General features: G+C 39.4%; 1 protein-coding gene across 2 annotated transcripts; it reads right to left on the minus strand.

The window, feature by feature from the left end:
- Window positions 1–319: 319 nt before the first annotated feature.
- LOC115730294 (valine--tRNA ligase, chloroplastic/mitochondrial 2) lies at window positions 320–23,219 on the minus strand. Of its 2 annotated transcripts, XM_030660958.2 has the most exons (27): window positions 22,884–23,219; window positions 22,678–22,765; window positions 21,660–21,786; window positions 21,281–21,364; window positions 21,008–21,102; window positions 19,655–19,746; window positions 18,676–18,729; window positions 17,902–17,954; window positions 17,740–17,807; window positions 16,863–16,938; window positions 16,514–16,597; window positions 15,401–15,549; window positions 15,207–15,324; window positions 14,983–15,099; window positions 12,933–13,153; window positions 11,674–11,763; window positions 11,168–11,279; window positions 10,895–11,005; window positions 10,613–10,750; window positions 9,933–9,983; window positions 9,729–9,841; window positions 7,955–8,102; window positions 2,313–2,417; window positions 2,067–2,168; window positions 1,451–1,523; window positions 1,148–1,314; window positions 320–874 (listed from the first exon to the last, which is right to left on the minus strand). In XM_030660958.2, exons 1-27 carry the CDS (start codon window positions 23,029–23,031, stop codon window positions 746–748), a joined length of 2,913 nt encoding a protein of 970 aa, XP_030516818.1. In that variant the 5' UTR covers window positions 23,032–23,219; the 3' UTR covers window positions 320–745. The 2 variants fall into 2 exon arrangements, with proteins under 2 accessions (XP_030516818.1, XP_030516913.1); XM_030661053.2 differs by lacking the exons at window positions 21,660–21,786; window positions 22,678–22,765; window positions 22,884–23,219 and having other exon boundaries at window positions 21,028–21,102.
- Window positions 23,220–23,447: the final 228 nt, after the last annotated feature.

The following is a 23,447-nucleotide window of genomic DNA, read 5'->3' on the forward strand; positions in this document are numbered from 1 at the left end:
TTTTATGGTTGTCATAGCGCAAACGAGGCATAAGAGTTGCACTGGATTATAGTCAAGAAATCGATAGTTGCACCATCTGTATTATAGCTCTAAAAGGCAACTAATCAGAACCCAACAAACTTGACCGGTCCGCGCGGATAAAGTTTGGAGGATCATGGGATGTTATTAAAGCTTTTGATCATACGGATCATGTGTTTGTGGCAAAAGCGCATGAGTGATAGATTCTAATCGTATGCTACGACAAGACGTGGACAATTAAGCAATTTAATTAACCTTACTTCCTCGACTAATTGCATGCTCACGCTGTAGGAGAACAAGGAAGACCCCATAAACATTCTGCAAGAATTGCTTTTATAAGAATTACATGGTCACGATGTGGAACTGTTGTTTTCGGGTTCTGGACATGTGATTTTCATGTACAGAAAACCCCCGACCCACACCAAGAAAAATGCAATTTTTCGTTTTAATGCAGCTCTCCGGAGAACAACTTTGGAGCACCTCTTCAGGGCATCTCCGTCTAGCGAAGGTTGAAGACAAATCTGTTCGGCAAGTAATGCGTCAAAATTCGGGTCATGAACTGCCCACATATTCCTCAACAATCGTTGCATAGACATCTTCAGTCATATAGGGGGCTATGACCCAACAGAGAGATTGGGGAGGAAATGGTGCTGCTCTGTTCCTAGTCCATGAACCATGGGAGGAATGCGGACCGCCTCAGGATCTAAGGAAAATTTGCGCAGACCACCTACTCCGAAACCAGAACTGTTGATTGCAGGAAAGCTAGGCGGTTTTTAGTAAGAGTAATCTTCTCCTTTGCTTCCTCTGCCTTTTCTCTCACGCCACGCACCACATCCTCTGGTGCTTTCTCTACAAACTGGACGCCCAGAAAACGAGCTGAATGTCATTAACACGCACTAAAATGCTGAAAATGAGATTAAAGAAAGTGACATGTCCTCCCAGTGAACTTAACAAGCTCCTCCTCGAGCGAGATAAATAACATGAGGAGGTGTTTTTAAAGTTACAAAGTGTCAAATCTGCATCCATGGTTCTTTAGCCCGATGTAAGCAGACATTCAATCCAAGAAAATCCCTCCACATGGGTTAAGCGTATAATATGCCAACAAATTAAGGTGGGATCAAACACATACTTTAGGGGAATTGAGTCGAGAAACAAGCCCATCATACTCCGTCTGCATTTTAGATAGGCGTTTAGAAAGGCGTTGAAGTTCAGCAGAGATATCAACCATATCAGCAAGGGGGAGATAAGCTTCCAGTCCTTCACCAGCAACTAAGTGAACAGATTGGTTTGCATCTCCTGAGTTTATAGGCATTGCATAAACCACAATATTTTACAATTCATGAAGGCACCATAAGGAGGAACACAGAAACAACAAAGAAAACTGACTGCAATATGGAGAACGGGAAAAAATTAACTAATATACAATACAAACCTGGCGGAGATTCAGTAAAATGGACATGATCTAGATCTAGGCGGGACAATAAAGCAATAACCTCCTTCTCTTTCTGCGTAAATAAATGGTATACGAGGTCAATTAACACTTTGCAAAACTCTGTGAAATAATGTCCCCTTAACTGCTGATTAGAAAACACTTTTAAGCAACTAACACTCAAAGAAAGGGTTAAAATGCTTCTAAATTAGAAATTATCAGTAGATAAGAGATGAATCAGCTAGGAAAAATGTGACATTAAAGGAGCAGGCCTGATATACAACATTTCAACAACGAGACTACTTAAATACAGTATCACTTGCCTCCCGGAATTTTTACTGTAGTTAATGCAATGCAATGGATTCTTGCTTTTCCCCATGGAAATATATGTAGTATTTTATTACCATGTCTCCTTATCAAGGGACTTGTATAACTGCTTTTTATCATATCTACTACAATAAAAACTCGTTTAAACTCGAAAGACAATTCCGTGGTAGGATTAAGAGGCAAACTAAAGCAATATTAGTAATATTCTAAGACAGTTGTTCAGCACTTTTATTGTCTGCTTCAGCATTTGTCAGTGAGGGTAGACTATGTGACAGAGAAGAGAACATCTTACAGATATGTAATCAATAACATCAGAGCTAGCCACAATGGATGCAGAAATACGTTTCACGGGCTCAACAGAGTACTCAGCTCGAGCATTCCTGATAGCTCTTGTCTGAAACAACAAACAAAGAAAATAATTTGATTAGATACCTCATTTATGATTATACCTTTTACAACAGATGAGATAATAAAAGTTTCACGCAAGGTAAGATTGTGTCCTGATAAGAAAAATCAGGAATCAATCCATTTAATTTACCAGAGTTTGTAAATTTTCATATTTTTTGATTGAATGGATTTGCCTCGGAAGTGAAGTTCTCGGCCAAGGAGATACCATTAGGGCTTCTTTCCTATTTGGCAGAGCCTACATGTAAATCAAAAGATTGAATCAGCAAAAGCTTAGATTATAGTTGTCCAGGTGTGATGATATGCATAGGGCAAATCAGAGTATACTAAACCATATTTCACACTAACTCCACGTTATTGTTATGCAAGAGACCATCAATAAACTTCAAATAAGGTATGAATGAAGCTACAAATTTACCATAACTTATAGAAATTGCAATGGAAAAAAGAAAGTAAAGTGATAGCAAGGCTCGGATATACTGATCAAGCTGAGTAGCAAAATGCCAGTGCTAAGTTACAATGTGTTCCACAGACTATCACAATTTTCTATGATGATAAAAAAAATGTTGAGCTGTAAATAGCCAGATTTTCTGGCTGTAAATACATAGGGAAATTAGCTGATTGTTAGGAATAGATTCTAGTCAAATCCCATAAATCGTGAGATTGTAATTGCTCTCTTATTTAGGCTTTGTTTCCTTTTTTGTTTGCTAGGTTTTCTGTGTATTAGCCTATAAATGTAACACTGTAAGGCAGCAGAAAACATGAATGGGAATAAGAATTTCTCTCCATCAAATTCTCACATGATATGAGAGCCCTAGGCTATATTTCTGGATTTCAAATTGCAGCCTTCATTGCTGCCTATTCCCCAGAAAATTTTTCCTTTGTACGTAGCCTTTATAGCTGCATTACTGCTCTTGTATTCTTGCTAACCTTCTCTCTCCAAAATGACCCCATCCGAAACCACACCCAAAGGCACAAATTCTCCCTCCCCTACCACAAACCAATCGGAGGAGGTCGCCTCGTCACACATGACAGGTGATCTTCAGATTATTAGGCCAACCTATAGACTGAATGAGAAAAACTATCTCAAGTGGTCACAATTCGTCAACACGTACCTGAAGGGAAAAGGAAAACTCAACCATCTACAGGGGACAGGACCCAAGCAAGGAGATCCTGATTTCGATGCATGGAATGAGGCTGATTCCATGACCATGTCATGGCTATGGAATTCCATGGAACCAGCCATAAGCGATACTTGTATGTTTCTAGCAACAGCAAAGGGAATCTGGGATTCCATCCGACGGACGTCCTCAAAGGCCCGTGATGCAGCCCAGGTATATGAAATTAAGATGAAAACCAGTGGGACAAAATAAGGAGGTAAGACTGTCATTGAGTATGCTAATTCTCTGTAGAATTTACGGCAAGAACTCGATCATTATTGGGTATTCCACATGCGGTGTCCAGAAGATGCAGCCATTCTGAAGAATTTTATTGAAAAGGATCGAGTCTACGACTTCTTAGCTGGGCTTGATTCTAAATTTGACCAAGTCAGAATTCAAATACTTCGCAAGGAGGAAGTGCCATCATTGGAAGGAACAATTTCCTTGATCCGGGCAGAAGAAAGCCATCGATCCGTCATGACCACAAGCAGTAGAAGGGTCGGCCTTGACAATCAGAAAGGTTGATGAAAAGGGTGACCTGCCAAGGAAAGACAACCAGGACAACTTGTGGTGTGCCTAGTGCAGGAAGCCGAGACATACAAAGGAGCAATGCTGGAAATTGAATGGCAAACCAACTACTTTAGGCCGAGAATGGGTAAAACAGGCAACACAGCCAAGGCCTTGAGTCCACCTAACTGAGCAAGCTGGTTATGAAGAAGTTAATGAGAAAGCAACCTTCAATAGTGAAGAAATTGAGATAATAAGAGGTTTGTTAGGGTTTCTTAATAAACCCTCTGATGCATGCTCACTGCACTCTCAGGTAATTTTTGGGTTATTGATTCAGGTGCTACTGATCATATGACTCACAACTCATCACATTTCAAGATCAATACACCTTGTCCTATCAATAGGAAGATTATTGTGGCAAATGGGTCTCTTGCTACTGTTGTAGGAGTCGGAGATGTCCCTGTCACACCTAATCTTGTCCTTAAAGATGTCCTTCATGTCCCTAAATTGTCTTCCAATCTTATCTCTATACAAAAACTCACAAAAGATCTTCATTGTCAAGCTATTTTTTACCCATCTTACTGTGTTTTTTAGGATCGAGGCTCGGAGAGGAGGATTGGACTTGCTAAGGAACAAAGTGGGCTATACTAACTTAAGACACCTCTCACCGCAACAAGAATCACGAATAATCTATCTTCATCGTTTCTCAATACTTCAAATAAAGAAGCTATTTGGCTTCATCATTTTCATTTTGGTCATCCGTCCTTTCAGAGTATTATGTTTCCAGCCTTGTTTAAAGGTTTGAATATTAAAGATTTCCATTGTGATGTTTGCGAGTTAGCCAAGCATAACCGTGTACCATTTCCTATTAGCAATCATCGTAGCTCTAATCCTTTTGACTTGATACACAGAGACATTTGGGGACCTTCCACGGCTCCAAACATCTCTGGAGCTCGTTGGTTTGTCACTCTAATTGATGATTACTCTAGGGTCACTTGGACTTTCTTACTCAAAACATAAATCTGATGTGAGTAGCATTATTCCTTCCTTTCATTCCATGATTCAAACTCAGTTTGAGGTCAAGATCAACGTCTTTCGATCAGATAATGCTAGAGATTACTTCAATCAAGTATTGTCCCCTTATTTTCAAAAGGAAGGTATTATCCATTAGTCATCTTGTGTGAATACACCACAACAAAATGGGATTGCTGAAAGAAAAAATGGCCTTACTCCTTAACACAATTCGTGCCTTGTTGTTTCACGGGCAGGCTCCTAAAACCTACTGGGGGGAAGCTGTTCTTATGGCTACATACATGATCAATAGACTACCATCACGTACATTAGACCACAAGACCCATATGGAAGTTCTTTCTCAGTTCTATCCTCACTTCCATACATCTAATGGCCTTACACCTCCAGTCTTTGGTTGTATTTCCTTTGTCCACATTCATCATCATGAACGAGGAAAGCTAGATCCTCGTGCAATCAAATGTGTGTTTCTTGGTTACTAACAAACACAGAAGGGCTATAAATGTCACCATCCCCCTTCCAAAAAATTCTCTCTTTGCAGTCGTCACTTTTGGTGAAAATAAACCCTATTTTTCAAAACCTTATCTTCAGGGGGAGATTTCACTCATGGAAGATAAGGGCCTTGGGGTTATTGATAACCTGGATTTATCGTACAATGTCCTTGACAATCCAAACTTGTCCACCGTAGCTCATGAATCTACCTTGAATCCTATCTCTTGTCCACCACATTCTCACACACACCAATCAATTTCTGTTCCTATTCCCACTAGTCCAACCCGTTTTCATGATTCCATGAGATTTTCTCAGGTGTACTCGAGGACAGCCGTTCCAACACAAGAAAAGGCCCAAAATGCCACTCTGGGTACTGCCAATGAGAGCACAGTAAGTCCTGAACCTCCTGTGAATGAACAGCTTAGTGATACACCTGAGACTGATCTTGATTTACCTATTATTGTTAGAAAAGGGACTAGAGAGTGTCCCAAGAAACCAGTTTATCCACTATCAAATTATGTGTCCCTTGATAGATTACAATCACCATACCGAAACTTTATTGTGAGTTTAAACACTATTGCTATCCCTAACACTTTGTCTAAAGCACTGTCAAAAGACGAATGGAGGAATGCCATGAAAGAAGAGATGAAGGCACTGGAAAAAAAAAATGTGGGAAGTTGACAGGCCAAAAGGGAAAAATCTACTTGGCTGCAAGTGGGTATTCATTGTAAAGTACAAGGAAGATGGTTCTCTGGAGAGGTACAAAGCAAGATTGGCTGCGAAGGGTTACACTCAAACATGTGGAGTGGATTACAAAGAGACATTTGCACCGGTGGCTAAATTGAACACTGTAAGAATTTTACTGTCTCTAGCTGCTCATTTTGATTGGGAACTTCAATAGTATGATGTGAAGAACGTATTTTTACATGGAGATTTGGAAGAGGGAATCTACATGAACATGCCACCTGATTTTGAAGGAAAGGAAACAACCGAAAAGGTTTGTAGACTAAATAAAGCATTATATGTACTCAAGCAGTCACCTAGAACCTGGTTTGGACGATTTGCTAGAGCCATGACGGCATCTAGGTATAAACAAAGCCAGGGAGATCATACACTGTTCATAAAACACTCGGATGCAGGGGAGTTACAGCATTTGGCGTATGTTGGCAACATAATAGTCACAGGCAATGATGAAAGGGAGAAACAGCGGCTCAAACAATGCTGGATTGAGGAGTTCGAAATAAAGGAGTTAGGAAAGCTATGGTATTTTCTGGGAATTGAGGATTCGTACTCAAAGCAAGGGATCTTTATTTCACAACGAAAGTATGTGCTGGATCTTTTGGAAGAAACCGGGAAGCTTGGTTGCAAACCAGTAGCTACTCCGATTGAGCCAAACCAGAGACTAGCAGAAGCAAAAGAGGAGGCAGCAGTGGATAGAGAAATGTATCAGCGATTGGTGAGAAAGTTGATTTACCTTGCTCATACCCAACCAGATATCTCCTATGCAGTAAGCTTGATTAGTCAATTTATGCATAATCCAAAGGAGACACATCTACAAGCTGCTCATCGAGTCCTACACTGCTTGAAAGGGAGCCCAAGAAAGGGAGTATTATTCAAGAAGAGTTCCGATCTCAAGCTCGAGGCTTATAGACATGCGGATTATGCTGGATCAGTAGTTGACAGGAGGTCTACAACTGGTTCTTGTACCTTCCTTGAAGGTAACTTGGAGAAGTAAAAAACAGAATGTGGTGGCAAGATCTAGTGCAGAATCTGAGTTTAGGGCAGCAGCTCAAGGAATATGTGAGCTATTGTGGCTCAAGATCATTCTTGATGACTTGAAGGTTGAGTGGCAGAGTCCTATGAAGCTGTATTGCTACAATAAATCTGCTATTAATATTGCTCATAATCCTGTGCATAGGATGAAGCATATTGAGATTGATAGACACTTCATCAAGGAGAAACTTGAAGGACTGATTTGCTTGTCTTATGTCCCGTCAGAACAGCAAGTGGCAGATGTCTTGACCAAAGGGCTTAATGGTGGAAGTTTTCACGAGCTAGTTACCAAGCAGGGAATGGTAGATATCTATTCACCAGCTTGAGGGGGAGTGTTGAGCTGTAAAGCTGATTGTTAGGAGTAGAGTCTAGTCAAATCCCATAAATCGTGGGATTATAATTGCTCTTTTATTTAGGCTTTGTTTCCTTTTTTGTTTGCTAGGATTTCTATGTGTATTAGCCTACAATACTGTTAAGGCAGCAGAAAACATGAATGAGAATAAGAATTTCTCTCCATCAAATTCTCACAAAAAAATCACAATGTTGTGCATTAGAACATCAAAGTAGAGCATAAAGACATAAAAACAGAATGAACAAAAGGATTACTTCTCTCTATACCAACTTCAAAACCCTGACCATGGATTTGAGAGAAAGTTCCAAAGCCACGCGAAAGGTGGAAAGTTAGAATGCACAAGAGGATTAGAGCAGAAAAAATGGATAAATAGATAATTTCCATGGTCATAATTTCAAAACAAATTGCAACTCATCAACTAGAACAAAAAACAGCCATCACAGGTTTAGAATAACCTTTCACCTGCCATAGTTCTTCAGTCACAAAGGGCATGAACGGATGCAGCAATCTCAATATATTATCAAAAACATACAATAGAACGGCCTGTGCAACTGAAGCTATCGAGTGACTCCCCTTGTGGTAAAGCCGAGCTTTACTTGTTTCAATGTACCTAAAAGCATGACAGTGAGAAAATTACACTCAAGCAAATGGAAAAAGGATAAAAAGTTCATGCAAAGAAGCCATAGTCACTTATCCAAAGCTAGTTCTTACAAAAGAAAGCATACCAATCTCAAACACGTTTTCCCTTAAAAAAACAGTTTTTCTAAAGTATTCACTGCAGAACTACGTGTTCATTAAACAAAAATGTACAGGTAGATGAGTTGATTGCCTATTAGACTTTATATACATCAATCACTTATAGCTTAGCCATATTTACCTGTCGGAGATGTGATGAAAGTCCTGTTAACAGAATTTTGAAGAACGTGATTCCTTATTTCTCATGTCATAAGATACCACGCTGCGAAGATCTCTCTCCTCTCCTACTAAAATTTCATTTCTAATAAGTCCTTGGGGGGGCTTGCAGCAATAGACACATGAATATCAGTCTCCCTTTGTGGAAAAAAGTTCTTTCCTAGTAGACTATTTATTCAATGTTATCGGATTGCTATAATCCCCTTGCAAACTGAGATTCGGGTAAATTCTCCGGGTTTTGAGTACATATCTTTGGTTGCAATCCCATCAACCCAACCTCTAGCTTGATCAATTTTAACAAGTCGTTATAAGCTCACAAACAATTATAGAACAACCTAAGCTAACTGACTTTAAACTCATAAATAACAACTTGGATTCATGAAGCTCTTAGTTTATATACTTATATTGTCATGGTTGCACTTATTTATGACTAATGAAAAAAATAGTAGAGAAATTTATTATCCCCAAAGTTCATAACAGTTCAGTCCAAATGAATACTTGGAAGAACCACAACTCAAATCTACAAACCAAGACTTTTTTTAATAGGTAATTGAGAATCTACAAAAGGACGCCAAGGGGGTGCAAACACATAACCAAAATGAGCTCATTTACGTAAAAAGCATATACAATGTCAATCAATGTATTCCACAAGTCTCCACAGTACCAAAAGTGTAAGAACTGCAATGTTGACCACTAGCATGCCTCATTCTTGTTCCTGTACCCATTGCATGATGAATAAAGTAAGCGACTCTGACAACTATGATGCAGACAGTAGCATATCAAAAGATTACCAATGCATCATGAAATTTATGGCTAGATCTATTCCACTCAAATTCATGGACTAGCAATGTACTTCAAGACGTGGAAAGAATGAGAATTTATGTGCTGCCTAAGATTCTAGGTCCATTCAATATGAGCAGAGTCAGGATTCCGTCAAAATAAAATAAGACATGGACCTAATTGATCTGGATGGTAATATCTTTGTCGATAGTGATTCATTGGTTTATTGTTCAAGGGAAACAAGCAACTCCAAGACCATCAGAAAGGGGAAAGCAGCAAAACTTTGATGACAAGAACCCAAATACTGTCACAATTGTTTTTGAGAGAAATATTTTTGGCTTTGATGATTGGGGGTACTATTCGAGAGAAGCAAACAACTCCAAGACCCAAAAAGGAAAGAAAGAGGGAACCAATAAAAGGCTAACGACATTCTGCATCATTGAGTTTCACATTTCGATCTCGAAGAACATTTCTCTGAATGAAACTTGTTCAAGCTTATATGCTCCAGAGAGATAATGAAACTTTCATAAAATGCACAACATACCAGTCGGCGAAATCACCCCAAAAGAAATCATATGTTTCTCTTCCAACGTCGCCGAAGAAGAACTTGTCATAACTTGCGGTGACCGCATCAATAAGCAAATGCAGTTTAGAGACCTGAAAAGTCGAAGGTGTCAGACTCCATCTGGAGTAAGAAACATGACCAAGTGCCAAAAAATAATAATAATAATATTCTCAAGTTACTCACCACCCAACATTCTGGTAAAGGTAGCCTGAGCAAAGCCTCCTCTCGGTCAAACTGGAAAATGGGAACAAGAACTGTCATGTTTCAGGTGACATGACAGGTCAGGGTCACCCTTCTAATATATATAAGATAGCAAAAGCAAACGAGGTTTAATTTCAGTATTCAACCATAGCAAGAAATTCCATGTGAGCCCATATCTTAACTTGAGTTGAACAAGTGCTGAAGTTTCCTTTCAAATAAGAATTAGAGAGCTTCACTAATTTAAGACTGTCAGCTTCCTTCTGGCTCTCTCACACAGAAAATATGCCGCGTGGGTTAATGTAGGCATTTTATCCTAAGTCAAAGCAACCAACCCCAAATTTAGTTTCTCTCCCTGTTACCTTTACCGGTAAAGTCCAGTACACAAACAGTGATCAAAGAAAAAGTGGCTATTAGATGAATTCCAAGAATTTAAACTATTATTTCCAAAGTTGCACCAAACTGCCATAGATGCGGCCAAACTCCAAGATACTCTTGTCCACATGAATAAAGCAAATGAAATGAAGGACAATAAAAAAACTGCACCATCAGATGGTAAAGTTACAACAAACCCAGGAAAGAGGATGAAGAAATTAATCATAAACTGCTTCCAGATAATTCAAGATTTGTGTATGATGGTTTACAAACCAATGAAATTCTCAAACCTTATAAGCTGATATTGCTTCCCAAGCAGATATATCACTTTGATTGGGCAAATTCTGCAGCACGAATTTGCCAGCATTCCATAGTTTATTGGTGAAGGCCTTGTTAGCAGTCAACCTCTCAGTTGATAAATTAAGATCCTATGAGAAAAGCAAGTAATATTAGCAGATAGAGCTACATCTAGTATGTGCATAAAGCAGCAGATCTTTGGACATTTCATTATCTTGAAATCATCATGTACAGCCTTGAACAGATGGTAATCAATCTCCCAAGATAATACGCACCTGACCAGCAGTTCCTAAAGCAAGTGTAAAACGTAAGGCATCTGTGCCAAACTCGCCGATCGTATCAATTGGATCAATCACATTTCCCAATGTTTTTGACATTTTCCGCCCCTTAAACATTTGAAAAGAATCAGGTAACAGTGGCTAAAGAAAATTACAAGCAAAAGTATGGGTACAAAATGTCCAATAAGCAGCTTCATAAGAATTACAGTGCCTATTGCTATAGCACTATAGCCAAACCTGAAAATGCATCAATTAAGGTGTCATACTCACTTGTGAATCACGGATAAGACCATGCAGATAAACATATGAAAACGGAACTGTCCCCGTAAATTCAATTCCCATCATGACCATCCTTGCCACCCAGAAGAATAATATATCATGCCTGAAAAGATGGAAAAGACACTTTTCAGTCAGTAGAATAAGAGGACAAAAGTCTATGCAGAGTAATATACTCCGGAATGCAAGTCAACTTATTAGTAGGAAACACCTTGCAAGTCAAACCAGAAAGCCTTTGGAGTGATTTACTACAATCACTTGAACGAGCCCATAATTCAAAGCAGCAGAAAGAACAAGCCCACAAAAAAATTACTTGGAACAAGTAATGCACATTCTCTTGAACACGCTTTTGTGCTGGTTAATGGAGTTATCAGTATTGTCCATTTCTACCACACTGCATAAAGTCAAGCAAGCTTCCAACCAGGGAGCAGTAACCAAATCTCCAGTTAGAGATGTTGGATAAAGAATTACTAATGGAGAAGCAAATGAGGTGTACTCACCCTGTTTCTAGCATTGTAGTTGGATAAAAGCGATTAAAGTCTTCAGCCGATACATCTGGCCATCCAAGAGTACTGAAAGGCCATAAGGCACTGTAGAGCCCACAGAGATATATATATATTTAGTCAAGCGGATGCATCCAGTTGTACGAGTTCTTATAAAATGTTCGTTATGAAAACAGAATATAGAAACTGAATGCAGAAATTCCGTAAGCTTCATTTACTTCAAACCCAATGAGGGGTAGGGAGGACAAACGCTTTGCATCCAGTTATCACTATTGTCCATTTCTATTTGCCACATGCTAACATCATGAGATAGGAGAACAAAGAATTACAACCATTTTTCTTTTATAGTTCTGAGTAGCTACCACACTGAGGGACAATAGTAATACAGCTCTGCTCTATAATGAGATGAATATGCACATGCTTCATGGTATTGAATATGCTTTTGACCATAATTGAATGTTCCTCTTCAGTTTTACATTTGTTTAAGACATAACGACTCAAGATAATGAATAGTTCTACAATATTTAGTTTGATTATAACCAACAGTCCATATTAATTTTCGAGCATATTCGGAGAATCTGAAACTTTAGCTAAATAAATAGCAAAACTGAAAGGTGAAGATTGTTGCAGAAACAACTTTACCACGTAACACTTCCACAGACAAGTACCTACATGCATCATGTGCTCAAGTATTCATCATTCTTGCAGATAGCCCACATCAAGAGAGTTTCTTAATACAAGATAGCACGAACGCATAAACGCATAAACGCTGACTACAGTTTGCAAGTCCTGGTAACTTGCCAAGTGAACTGACCTCCTGATAGAGAGGGAAGAAATATCTTCCTACGTACGTGACCTCATGAATAAGCTTAGAAATATCTCAAAGAATATAGAAGGATTATGCGAATATAAAAAAGTCACTAAGGCAGGCATCCATGATGCCTAAAAATAAAAACTAACCTTAGTTACCAAGCAATGAAGTACAGAATCGTTTTAAAGCTCGCAAAGTTTTTTATTATTTTGCTAATAATCCTTCCCAAGTACTAACTAGTAGAACAGTTTATTTGAGGGATTCTTACTCTAGCACAATCCATCTCAGATCTGCAAAAGCCCTATCTTGCATAATTACTATGTCCCAATAAGGCATGCTACTTCTAAGAGGAAAAATCTTCACTAATGAAACAGTCAACTGAAAAGCTTGCGATCAGTACAATAAACAGGCATAGAGAAACTCTAGCTCTAACAAAGAGACAGACCTGGAAAACCAAGTATCAAGAACATCTGGATCTTGGTATATTTCTACATTCTTTCCATACTGCTCCTGAGCTTTCTGAAGAGCTTCATCAGCATTCCGGGCAACTACATATACTTCTTCACTGTCCTCACCAGCAATATACCAAACCGGTATGCGATGTCCCCACCACAATTGTCTACTTATGCACCAATCCTTAATATTTGATAGCCAGTGATTGTAAATCTGTAATGGAAAACAAACTGACTCAAGTGAAAGAATGAAGTAAATGCCGCTGCACTGTAAGTACAGTCGGTATGGATGACCACTAAAAGTTCATTCCATAAAATATGATGAAATAATGTCGATCATGTATCATCATGCAGAAATTACTCTTTCCTGCCCACTATTCCTCCGCCCTTTGTGGAAAGGTTTTAGGTGAGAGCATTCCATGCCCATAGTTGGTTCCCATACTGGTGTACTACTATTTTTTCTTGGGATATGTTCACTAGAAGTCATAAAACTTGTCATGAAAGTGCAATTGAGTCCTAAAACTTGCAAAAAGTGCAATTGAGTCCTAAAACTTATCAAATTGGCCAACGGAAAATGCTGACGTGTCTTTTTCAATATTTTCTCTCTCCTACGTGGTGTTGACGTGGTTAAAATGTCGTTGTTTTGGCCCAAATCTGATTTTTAATATATTTTTTACTTAAATTTATTTAAAAAGCTAAGATTAAAATAATAAATAAACCAAAAACAAAAAAACAAAACGCAGCAGAAGAAGAATGCAGAAATGCAAGAATGCAGAACCTCGCCGCTGCCGCCGCCTCACCACCGCCGGAAAGGGCCGGCGATGGTGGGGAAGTGGTCGCCGGGCCTCGACCAGGGCCCGGCGACCATCGCCGACGGAAGGCGAGGGCTGGCTGGCCCTCGTCCAGATCATCCAGAAATGTTCTCTTCTGTCTGATCTCAAAACAGAGCAAGCTAAAACAAATTTCAAAGGCCGTGTCTTGATCTTCATAACCGCCATTACCAAGAATCACTGAGGACAAGATCGTTCAAGAACTGCTCTGCCCTCAGCATTCTTTCTCTGTCCTTTCTCCAAAACTTGCTCCTGAAAACGTCAAATTTGGTGGTGAAAGCATCAAAAATCAACTTTCGGACTTCGTTTAAGGCGGCCGTAAAAAGGGGGAATAGAAACCCGTGCAGCACGAGATAGAGAAAGAGCAGAGATTATGGCTGCTGCTTGGCCCACAACTAAGCTCGCCCACTGCCAGAACTGGGCGAGGGCGGGCGACCCTCACCCAGATAAGGACGAGGGCCAGCTGGCCCTCGCCTGCCGTGGGTGAGGGTCACCGGTCCTTGATCGGGGCCCGGCGACCCCCGCCTACCACTTCCCCACCAACACCGGCCCTTTCCGGAGGCGGCGGCGGCGGCGAGGGCAACCCTCGTCACTTCTGCTTCTGCGTTTTTTCTTTTTGTTTTTTTCTAATTTCAGCTTATTTTTTAATTAATTTAAGTACAAATTATATTAAAAATCAGATTTGGGCCAAAACAATGTTATTTTAGCCACATCAGCGCCACGTAAGAGAGAGAGAAAATATTAAAAAAAAAACCTTGTCAGCATTTTCCATTAGCGAAGATGGATGGACCTAATTAAAGGACTCGATTGCACCAATTTGACAAGTTTTAGGACTCGATTGCACTTTTTGTAAGTTTTCGGATTCAATTGCACTTTCGTGACAAATTTTAAGACTTTTAGTAGACATATCCCTTTTTTCTTCAAAAGATAAATGCCAATAAGACGAATAAGACATCATATCAATGCTAAATTCGTCTTCGTGTACTTTGTAGCCCTTCAACATACATAAGAACACGTTAAGAAAATTGAAATCTCTTCTTTTGTCTTTTCCCTTGATGTCCCGGGTGACATAAAGTTATCAAACAAAGTCTAGGAAGGGTAGGGCTCCCCAGTAAAGCTCCTAGAAATAAACCACAGGAACACTCTAAGAAAGCACCATAAAATTCCAAATTTATTATGACAGATAATAAAGACTTCCTTCAGTTTAGCATACCTTCTCAAATCTCTCAGGCACGATTGTCAATTGCCCCTTTTCAACTGCTTGAAGTGCCTTCTCTGCTAAAGGCTCCATAGATACAAACCACTGCTTACTTACCAATGGCTCTATAATCTGAACAGAATTACAATGGGGGACAGATAAGAAGAACGCCAACGGAAAATGACCCTTGCACAATATCAGTAGCAGAAAAATGAGCAAGAAAGTATTTTCAAACTCACTTCTCCACCACGTTGTGATCTGGGTACCCGTGAGGTATGTGGCTCCTTTTTTACGGCCAAACCAGTTTCTTCGAGGTCCGACCAAAGTTTCTTCCTGGCTTCAAAACGATCAAGGCCGCTGAAATTGCAAGCACAGAATGACTAAGATAGTTTTCTCCATTGACTAAAAACTAATCTCACGCAACTAGGTCTACCAAAATAGCCCAGCAACTTCATTTAGCGTCCCATCCTTGTTCATCACGTTGAGTATAGGCAGACCAAGCTTTCTGGCGAGAAGATAATCGTTGTGATCATGCCCTGGGCTTATCTTCAAGACACCGGTACCGAACTCCATATCAACATACTGCACCATTAGCAAAAATAAATAACCAGCATCAATGAAATATGCCTATAACTTCTTGAAATAAATATGATGAGCAACAAATGAATCTAATAGAGAATAACAAGGCAAGAGATATCATTGTCCTTCCAACGTAAAGATCATCACATGGTAAACAGTGATGGCCAACTTCATGGAGTTGCTTGGATCGGCCAGAACCAAGAGCTAAGGTGAAAAGGACAAAAGTGAGTGTCAGGATGGCAAATCTGGGATTTTTTTTTTTTTTTGGGTCGAACAAATCTGGGAGGTTGAATTAGCCAGAAATTCGGAAGACTGGGAAGCAGGAACCCAACTTCATTTTTTTCAGAATGGTTAGCAAGAACCAGACTGGTGTCACAGGAAAATAATTTCTTGAGAAAGAGAATGAAGAGTGAGTAACCACCTACTACTTTCAATGCCCTCAGACAGCAAGGTGCGTGTTGCAGCTCTTTCAATTATTTGCATTTGAGGGGTTGTAGTGAAAACAGTAATTCAAGAGCAAATACATAATTAGAGGTTCGACAACAGCTAGAAATAGAAAACCCATTGACACCTTGATCTATTCTGTCAATTGTTCAGGGAGGGAGCAACCAATGGGCCCCAAAAAAGGATCTTTACAGAAAGGGAAAGGACAAACAGTCCATATTTTCCATTCTTGAGATACCAGCAATAATATATTGGACAAACATGCTCCTTTCAATACTATTGACACTACGGATACAATATCTCTTTAATGCGCTTATGTTTGCTGAAAACCTGTTGTCTTCAATGAGCGTTTTATGAATCAATTGCACCACCTGGCCCAGGGTGTTCACGGTCATAATTTGATTTTTCATCAATTAAACAAAGACATAATCAAAATTTTGGCCAAATTTTACAGGAGATTCCGGAAAACATAGTATAAGACAACAACTCTAATAATATCAAGGAACAAAAAGAAGGCTATTACCTTATCTGAGATAATTGGAACATGACGGCCATATGTCATGGGTACTATCGCCTGCCTACCAATGTACTTAGCGTATCTATCATCCTGCAACAATGCAATCACTTTTAGCTTTTGTCGTTGTCAAGACTACCCCAAGCGAACTGCCCGGGCTGACCCATGTGATCTCAAGACTATCTCCTGTAAAGACTAGAGCAATAAATTAAGAACAATTAGAAGCTAGCAAGAAATTACAGTTTAAATTCAACCATTAATGAACTAATTCCTACTGCATTCCAATGTCACAAAGAACCCAAAGTGCCTGGCCTCTAGTCAATTCCATAATCAGGCTTTCCTATCCAAGCTAATATACCTTAGGATTTACTGCGACGGCAACATCACCAAACAAAGTTTCTGGACGAGTAGTAGCTATTGTCAAGTAATCATCCCTACAAGAAGGAACTTATGTTATTATAGATGAACCAAGCAATGCTTGTCGGATAATTACAAAAGAACCATCAACCTCAAAATCATACAAATATTCTAAATAAGAATGCCAATAAACCATGTTCATGTTGAAGTTCATTTTCATCAGTAAGACAACCTTTAGCCTATACGCGAATGAAATTCATATGAGTCTGTGATTGCTGCTAGGTTATATAGTTTTATTTCACTACAATGAAACAAAAGAAAAGCCAATCTTTTAGCTGTAGCTGATTCTTGTGTTTTCGAATTCTAGTAGTCAATTAAACTGTCTTAAAGACTTGAACCAAAGGAGTGCATCTCAACCCTTCCAAGCAAATATCATTCACATCAAGGAAAATTTTAATCAATGCCAAAATTCGTGCCTGCAGCCAAATGTGGCAACCCTCGCCTATCCTCCAGAAATTATAATCAATGCCAAAATTCTGGTGCTCCCTTCCCTCTATCCCTCTCCCTCACAATTTTCTTTTCTCCTTTTTTTTTAAAGTTTTCGGTGTGTTGTGACGTGGCACCAGCATAAGATATCAGCATCACATGGAGTTCTGGCCATGTCCACAAGTTGATGGAGTAACTAATGGTAAATGATGCAAAAATTTGACTGCAGAAATTGAGCAAGTTGGATGACTTGATCACACAAACAATAAGCTAGAAGATGAAGATAACAAGACACCAAAAGTAAGGGGATTCAGAATGGACATTATCCGAAATATCAAAATTTGCAACTTTCGGTGGATGCAAGAAAGAAAAAACATTAAAGCAGTTAATACCTTGAACCCCCAGCAACACGATACTTAATGTGGTACAGTGTACCAGGTTCTTCAGAATATTCAACTTCCTAATGATGAAATGAGATCCATGTTAAATATTATGTCCCGAAGAAGAAATGAAACAGTAGAGTTAATTACTCAATGAAAGATAAAAGAACTTACTAAGTCAGAAACCGCAGTCTGTAGGTTAGGAGACCAATTAACCATATATGACCCTGAAAAAAACCATCTCTTTTCATTTGTCTACTTAAAGAACTAGCATCCTCACTTGAATGCCACAGAATTGATTAACCAGCAGTAATTAAAACAGAGATAAGGATTCATGATTCTGAGAAATCAAGAAGTAATCTATACTGACACAAGTTTATAAAAGGCCAAATCTAAGTGACAACTCATACTCAAGCAGATAAAATATGCTTCTATCAGATCGGTTTTCACTTGGGTCATAAATATCACAGAACATGCAAAGATTGCACCTAGAAGTCTCTTTTTTTTTTAACTTTCTGTCAGGAAAGAGTAATGTCGCAAGTTCTGAAGCCAAGGTAAAGTGCATGAAAACTAAGTTACTTCCATATAACTCCTTGAGAGTTTAACTGGCCTTTACAGCAATCCAGTTATCGAGGATGCTTAAGATACCAAAGCCAAACGTTTACACAAGGTTGTTAACACAGACCGTCTTAAGCTTCTTTTGCAAGTTATTGAAATTCAAAACTTAGAATGGACCGAGAAACAAGTGGTCACTAATTGAAATGCAGCTAGACAATGTTTGACCGATATTCTCAGGATCGGTCAAACACAATGATATTGCAACTGCGGAGGAGAAGATGGCAATGAGATAATAACTTCTAATGTCTTTCCTCTGGGTTGTACTAACCAATTAGCTTTCCATTTGATCGAGGACTAATCAAATAATACAACACAAAGCTTGCTGTATACCTTGATAAATCAAGCCCTTGTCATGAAGCCTCACAAACGCCTCAACTACTGCTCCTGAAAACACAATAAAACTCACTCTCAGAATAGAACCTTACGAGAAAAAGGCATGAAGCCTAATTAGATGACGAGTTAATCATTACACAATCACACATGCATCAATTCATCAAAACTTCATAATTCCAAAAATTAGTTGAACTAGCAAGATAATGACGCGAAAACAGCTTTTCTGGAAAGGTAAGAAGAGTGAGAAGCTAAGACACATGGACATCTGAAAGTAGAATGAAGGATGATGAGACAAAACCAGATTAGGATCGTTGGGTTATATACAAGCATATCCATACCAAATAGATATACAAATAAAGTTGATATTGGGAGAAGAATAAAGAAATCAAAAGGTAGGCGCGAACCTGATAAACAAAGAAGAAAAAGAATTAGATGAAAGCAGATGTAATGGTCCTCATTTTCAGCAAGAATTGAATATCATGGTCATTAAATAGAGCATCACCAAGGAGCGTATCATTTAACCTGATTGAAGCACCCTATTAAGGCATCATCAATCTTAGTTGAGGTATCTGCTTTTTTTTTTTTTTTTGGGATAGTTGAGGTATCTGTTAAAGAGAACTTTCTTCCACTACAAGTATCTATCAACCTACATTAGCTCATTCTCAAGCATTTTGTTGCTAGCTTTCAATAAAAATCACATTGAGAGACACGCGATAATTTGACCCGAACTCCGTGCACTTAAATAAAGAGAAATTCTGTTGCAATTCAGTGATTGCATTGTTATGCAATCACTGAATTGTTATGCAGGATATACTTTAGAATAAGAGTCATAAGAGAACAACCGTAGAAGGACTTTCATTCACATCTCGAACATCATAGCATAACACCTCATATAGTTATAAGATATGAGCACGAATAGAGAAGCATCCAAAATTTGCTATCTCTTATGATTCTACTTGGTTAAAAACTGCCTTACGACTTAGCTGCTCATCAAGGGTGAAGCGTTCTCTAGACCAATCACATGAGGCACCGAGCCTCTTGATCTGTTTCGTTATGGTTCCACCGTACCTAAATGTCAAGGATATATATGTTTAAGGGAAGATGTGACAACAAATAAACCATAGAAAAAGTGCACAGCATTCATGTCGCCATTAGCGCATGAAGAGAACATTTACAACTACAACACGATGAACACTAACTAATTCTAACACCAACTAGGTCCACAATTACTTTTGCTGGCCATAAATAGACTTCAAACAGATGAGATGGAAATCGCATTCTCCCATCTTCATCTGTAAGGTTTACAGAAAATGCAATGCTGAATTATGAAAATAGCAAATGTAGGCTACCAACATAGTTAAAAGTTGTCAAATATAGTAGTTTCTGTCTCACAATCATGGAGTAGAAATGAGGTCCCATGAGAGGCATTACAAACAATTTCAAGAACAGTCATTCTTTTGGCGCAAAGAAATTTCCAGTACAATAGAACCATGGCATTCATCCGAATGTCAAAGTATGTCAATTGCTCATACGAGTAATATTTTTAAACTATATACGTGTATACTCTTCCACCAAGTAACTTAAACTTTTCTGTTGGGATTTTCAACATGATATTAAAGCCAAGATTTATTTTCCACATGCCATTTAAAATTCTTTAGCATCCTACTCCTCATTCTTCAACTACAGCTGTCATTCTCTATCCGGTTGCACATGATAGGATGCTAAAGTATCTCACCTTCTTGTTTACAACGTTCATCGACGCGCCTGTCAACACGTATCCTCCTTCACTTAATAGATCAAGCATCTCAATTGGAATTCTCAACATAGGAAAATGCTTTTCTATTAAAGTTGAGAAAGAAGTGAGGGAAAGCTAGGGCAAAGGGACTTTGGAAGACCAGCTAGAACTCCCCGTTTAAGTAATTACATGCAGCACTATAAAACCAAGATTCCTTAACAACTAAAATAAAAGAGCTATGGGTGTCACATGGCAAGGGCCGGTAAGGTTTTGTATGGTGCGTCAATGTAAACAGATTCTCCGCCACTTATGCGGGTCCCCATTAACTGCTTCAAGTATCAGTCTTTCAGCCACACTTCTACTTGGAGTGTTTCACATGTTAGCTTGACCAAGATCCACAAAAACCAAGGACAGACACTCACCGTTAGCTACCAGGGTATCTAATCCTGTTTTCTTCTTCTTGAGCTAGTAAATAAGGTCATTCTAATTGATCGCTGAGCAATGAATTTAATTGAAGAAAAGACAAATTAATAGCAATGCTTAGAAAAAGCAATCCTTTAAACAAGAAGATTCTAGTTGGAAAGGCATAAATACTTTTCTTTCCATTCCCATACACGTTTGGTGAACTCATCTCTACTCAAGTCGACCCTCTTTATTCCTTCAGATGCAAGCATTCTTTCAACTACCAACTGCAATAATACCGAAGCCAAAAGGCAAATGAGTTCCAATATCCACATGAACTTGGATCGTCTCAAAAGTAACTAAAGTTCAAAGATGATAAGGTTAATATGGTGTATTAACAGAAAAGAGATCATAGGTGTCGTCAGCAATATCCTATTGCAGACATGGAGATTCTTGGGGACAGACCTGGGTAGCGATTCCAGCATGATCAGTTCCAGGAACCCAAAGTGTTGGTCTTCCCTTCATCCGGTGGTATCTAACCATGATATCCTAAACAAGTAAACAACGAAAGCAATTTAGCCATTATATTATAGTCAGCTTTTCTCTTTTTGTGTATTAAAATTCAAAGTGACGTGAACTTTAGGACAAAAAGCTAAGTTTTTGGCTCCTCGTATGAGTATAAGCAGCAATGCAAAAAACCCAGGAGTGACACATAATTCAAGCAAATAAGATAAAATGTCATGATTTAGCTTCAGTCAAATCACTGTAGATTAAGAGCAAGTCTTGCCAGATTAGCATAACCAACAAATACTCAATCAACAACTAATAGAAAAACAGTGACAACCTCAAGCGTCACAAACATTGCATGCCCCATGTGCAGCGAACCAGTCACATTAGGCGGTGGCATTGAAACAACAAAAGGATCAGTCCCTCGATCAAAGTGTGGCTTAAAATATCCTTGAGCTTCCCACCTAACAAGAAACGGCCAATGTTACATTACATCTAAAACAACTGATTTACTGCTGTCCATTCATCAGCTTGAACATTAGCGGATGGATATACATGAATTCCCAAAATATTGATGTGCCTATATTAGGCAGCTCGCCATGAGTAAATTACCCTCAAGGGAATCTCATGTACCAAACAACAAGCTGGCTGAGTTGCATAGACAGGCAGCCTAGCAACTGGCAACAGCAAGTTTGATTTCAAGCACTCATCAATTAGAAATGTAACAAATTCGAGAAACTAACAGGTGCAAGGGGATTCAAGACAGTACTTAAGTTTCTGGCAAACGGCAAAATGGTCAGCGCTAACAATCAGCGTTAGAAAGCAATCACCACTGACACAATCATGCAAGACATGCGGTTCCCAAGAGAAAAAAAAGAAACTTTCAATGGAGCTCCCAAAATTCGCTAGCACAAGTAATGCTTACAAATTTATCGACTTGCCCACTGTGAGCCATCTAAAAGTTTTCCACTTGATATGCATCAACTGTCTGTGATGTCTGCTAATTCGTATAGCTATTAGATCAAACACCACTTTCCTCTAAGAGCCAAAAAGCAATCAAGCCACAACAAGCAACGTGCTTGAGGGAGAGAGTAATCAGACTCTGAAGAAAGTTGCGGTGTCATGCCTCGTAATGCAAAGCCATAACACAACCAAGCTGCTAAATTGGCCAAAATTACGTCTTCCAGAGAAAAATCAGACTCAAAGCACATTGGATATGGCCCAGCAATTGCCTAACGGCACCCATTAACATTTCCCAATTAATTAAAAAAAACGCTCAGACACTAAAGCATTCATGCAGTGAATGATCAATTCCACCAAGCATAAAAGAGCTACTTCGTCCGAGAAGATGATACCAGTTGTAGATTCTCTCCTCAGAGGCAAAATCGAAGTTCTTTGCAATCTCTGGAGAAGTAAAAACACCATTGTCCGATGCCGCAGCAACTGAAACGCGCTCAAAACAAACTCGATAATTCAGAGAAGAGAAACAAGCAAAGCACCGGCTACTCCTAAGTAAACTACTCACAGAAACGACCGTGTCGCATTAGAGACACAATTTTACCTGCGAAGAACCTAACTCTCGAGCTGCAGAGTCGCCGGCGAGAAACTCCGACGCAGCGGCGTCGTGTCGAGAGGAGAAGAGGGTTCAGCCGGTGAGCAGAGCGAGAGGCGAGAAGTGACGGCCCAGAGATGGCCGTCTGGAGCATCATTTGCAGCCTATCAGAAGCTGAGAAACAGTCTTAGAGACTCCGAGGTCTACAAGTACCGCTCGAGAAGACGATATGCGATTGCAGAGAGCCTCATGAGCGTGGGCGAATGTCTCGGTTGGGCAGAGGAAGACGAAGAACGAGGGGGGAGCCGGGAAGGGGAAGCAGATAACTGGGAGGGAAAGAGGAGAGGAGGAGCTGGTGATCAGGAAGATGCGATGAAAATGGTAATGGGCTTCATGGGCCGATTTGGTTGATGCTTCACATTGGGCCGACTCAGGAGCTCCAGTTTAGTGGGCCCACAAGAATTTATCAATCACTCTTTTCCCCTCTCCATATGAAACTGACCACATGTAGAGCCCAACCATCGAGCCGAAAGATTTTTCCAGCCCTCTTAAAATGAAGTCTATTCCAAACGT

Source organism: Rhodamnia argentea, chromosome 2 (assembly GCF_020921035.1).
Source record: "Rhodamnia argentea isolate NSW1041297 chromosome 2, ASM2092103v1, whole genome shotgun sequence".
Taxonomy (NCBI): Eukaryota; Viridiplantae; Streptophyta; class Magnoliopsida; order Myrtales; family Myrtaceae; genus Rhodamnia; species Rhodamnia argentea.

What these genes read in the sequence shown, in the direction of transcription:
- LOC115730294 (XM_030660958.2), bottom strand. Translation starts at nt 23,031, where the DNA reads ATGATGCTCCAGACGGCCATCTCTGGGCCGTCACTTCTCGCCTCTCGC. An exon ending in ACTACAATGCTAGAAACAGG is followed by an intron (nt 11,280 to 11,673) that starts GTGAGTACACCT and finishes CCATCTTTTCAG; the next exon opens with GCATGATATATTATTCTTCT. An exon ending in CTTTACCAGAATGTTGGGTG is followed by an intron (nt 9,842 to 9,932) that starts GTGAGTAACTTG and finishes TCGACTTTTCAG; the next exon opens with GTCTCTAAACTGCATTTGCT.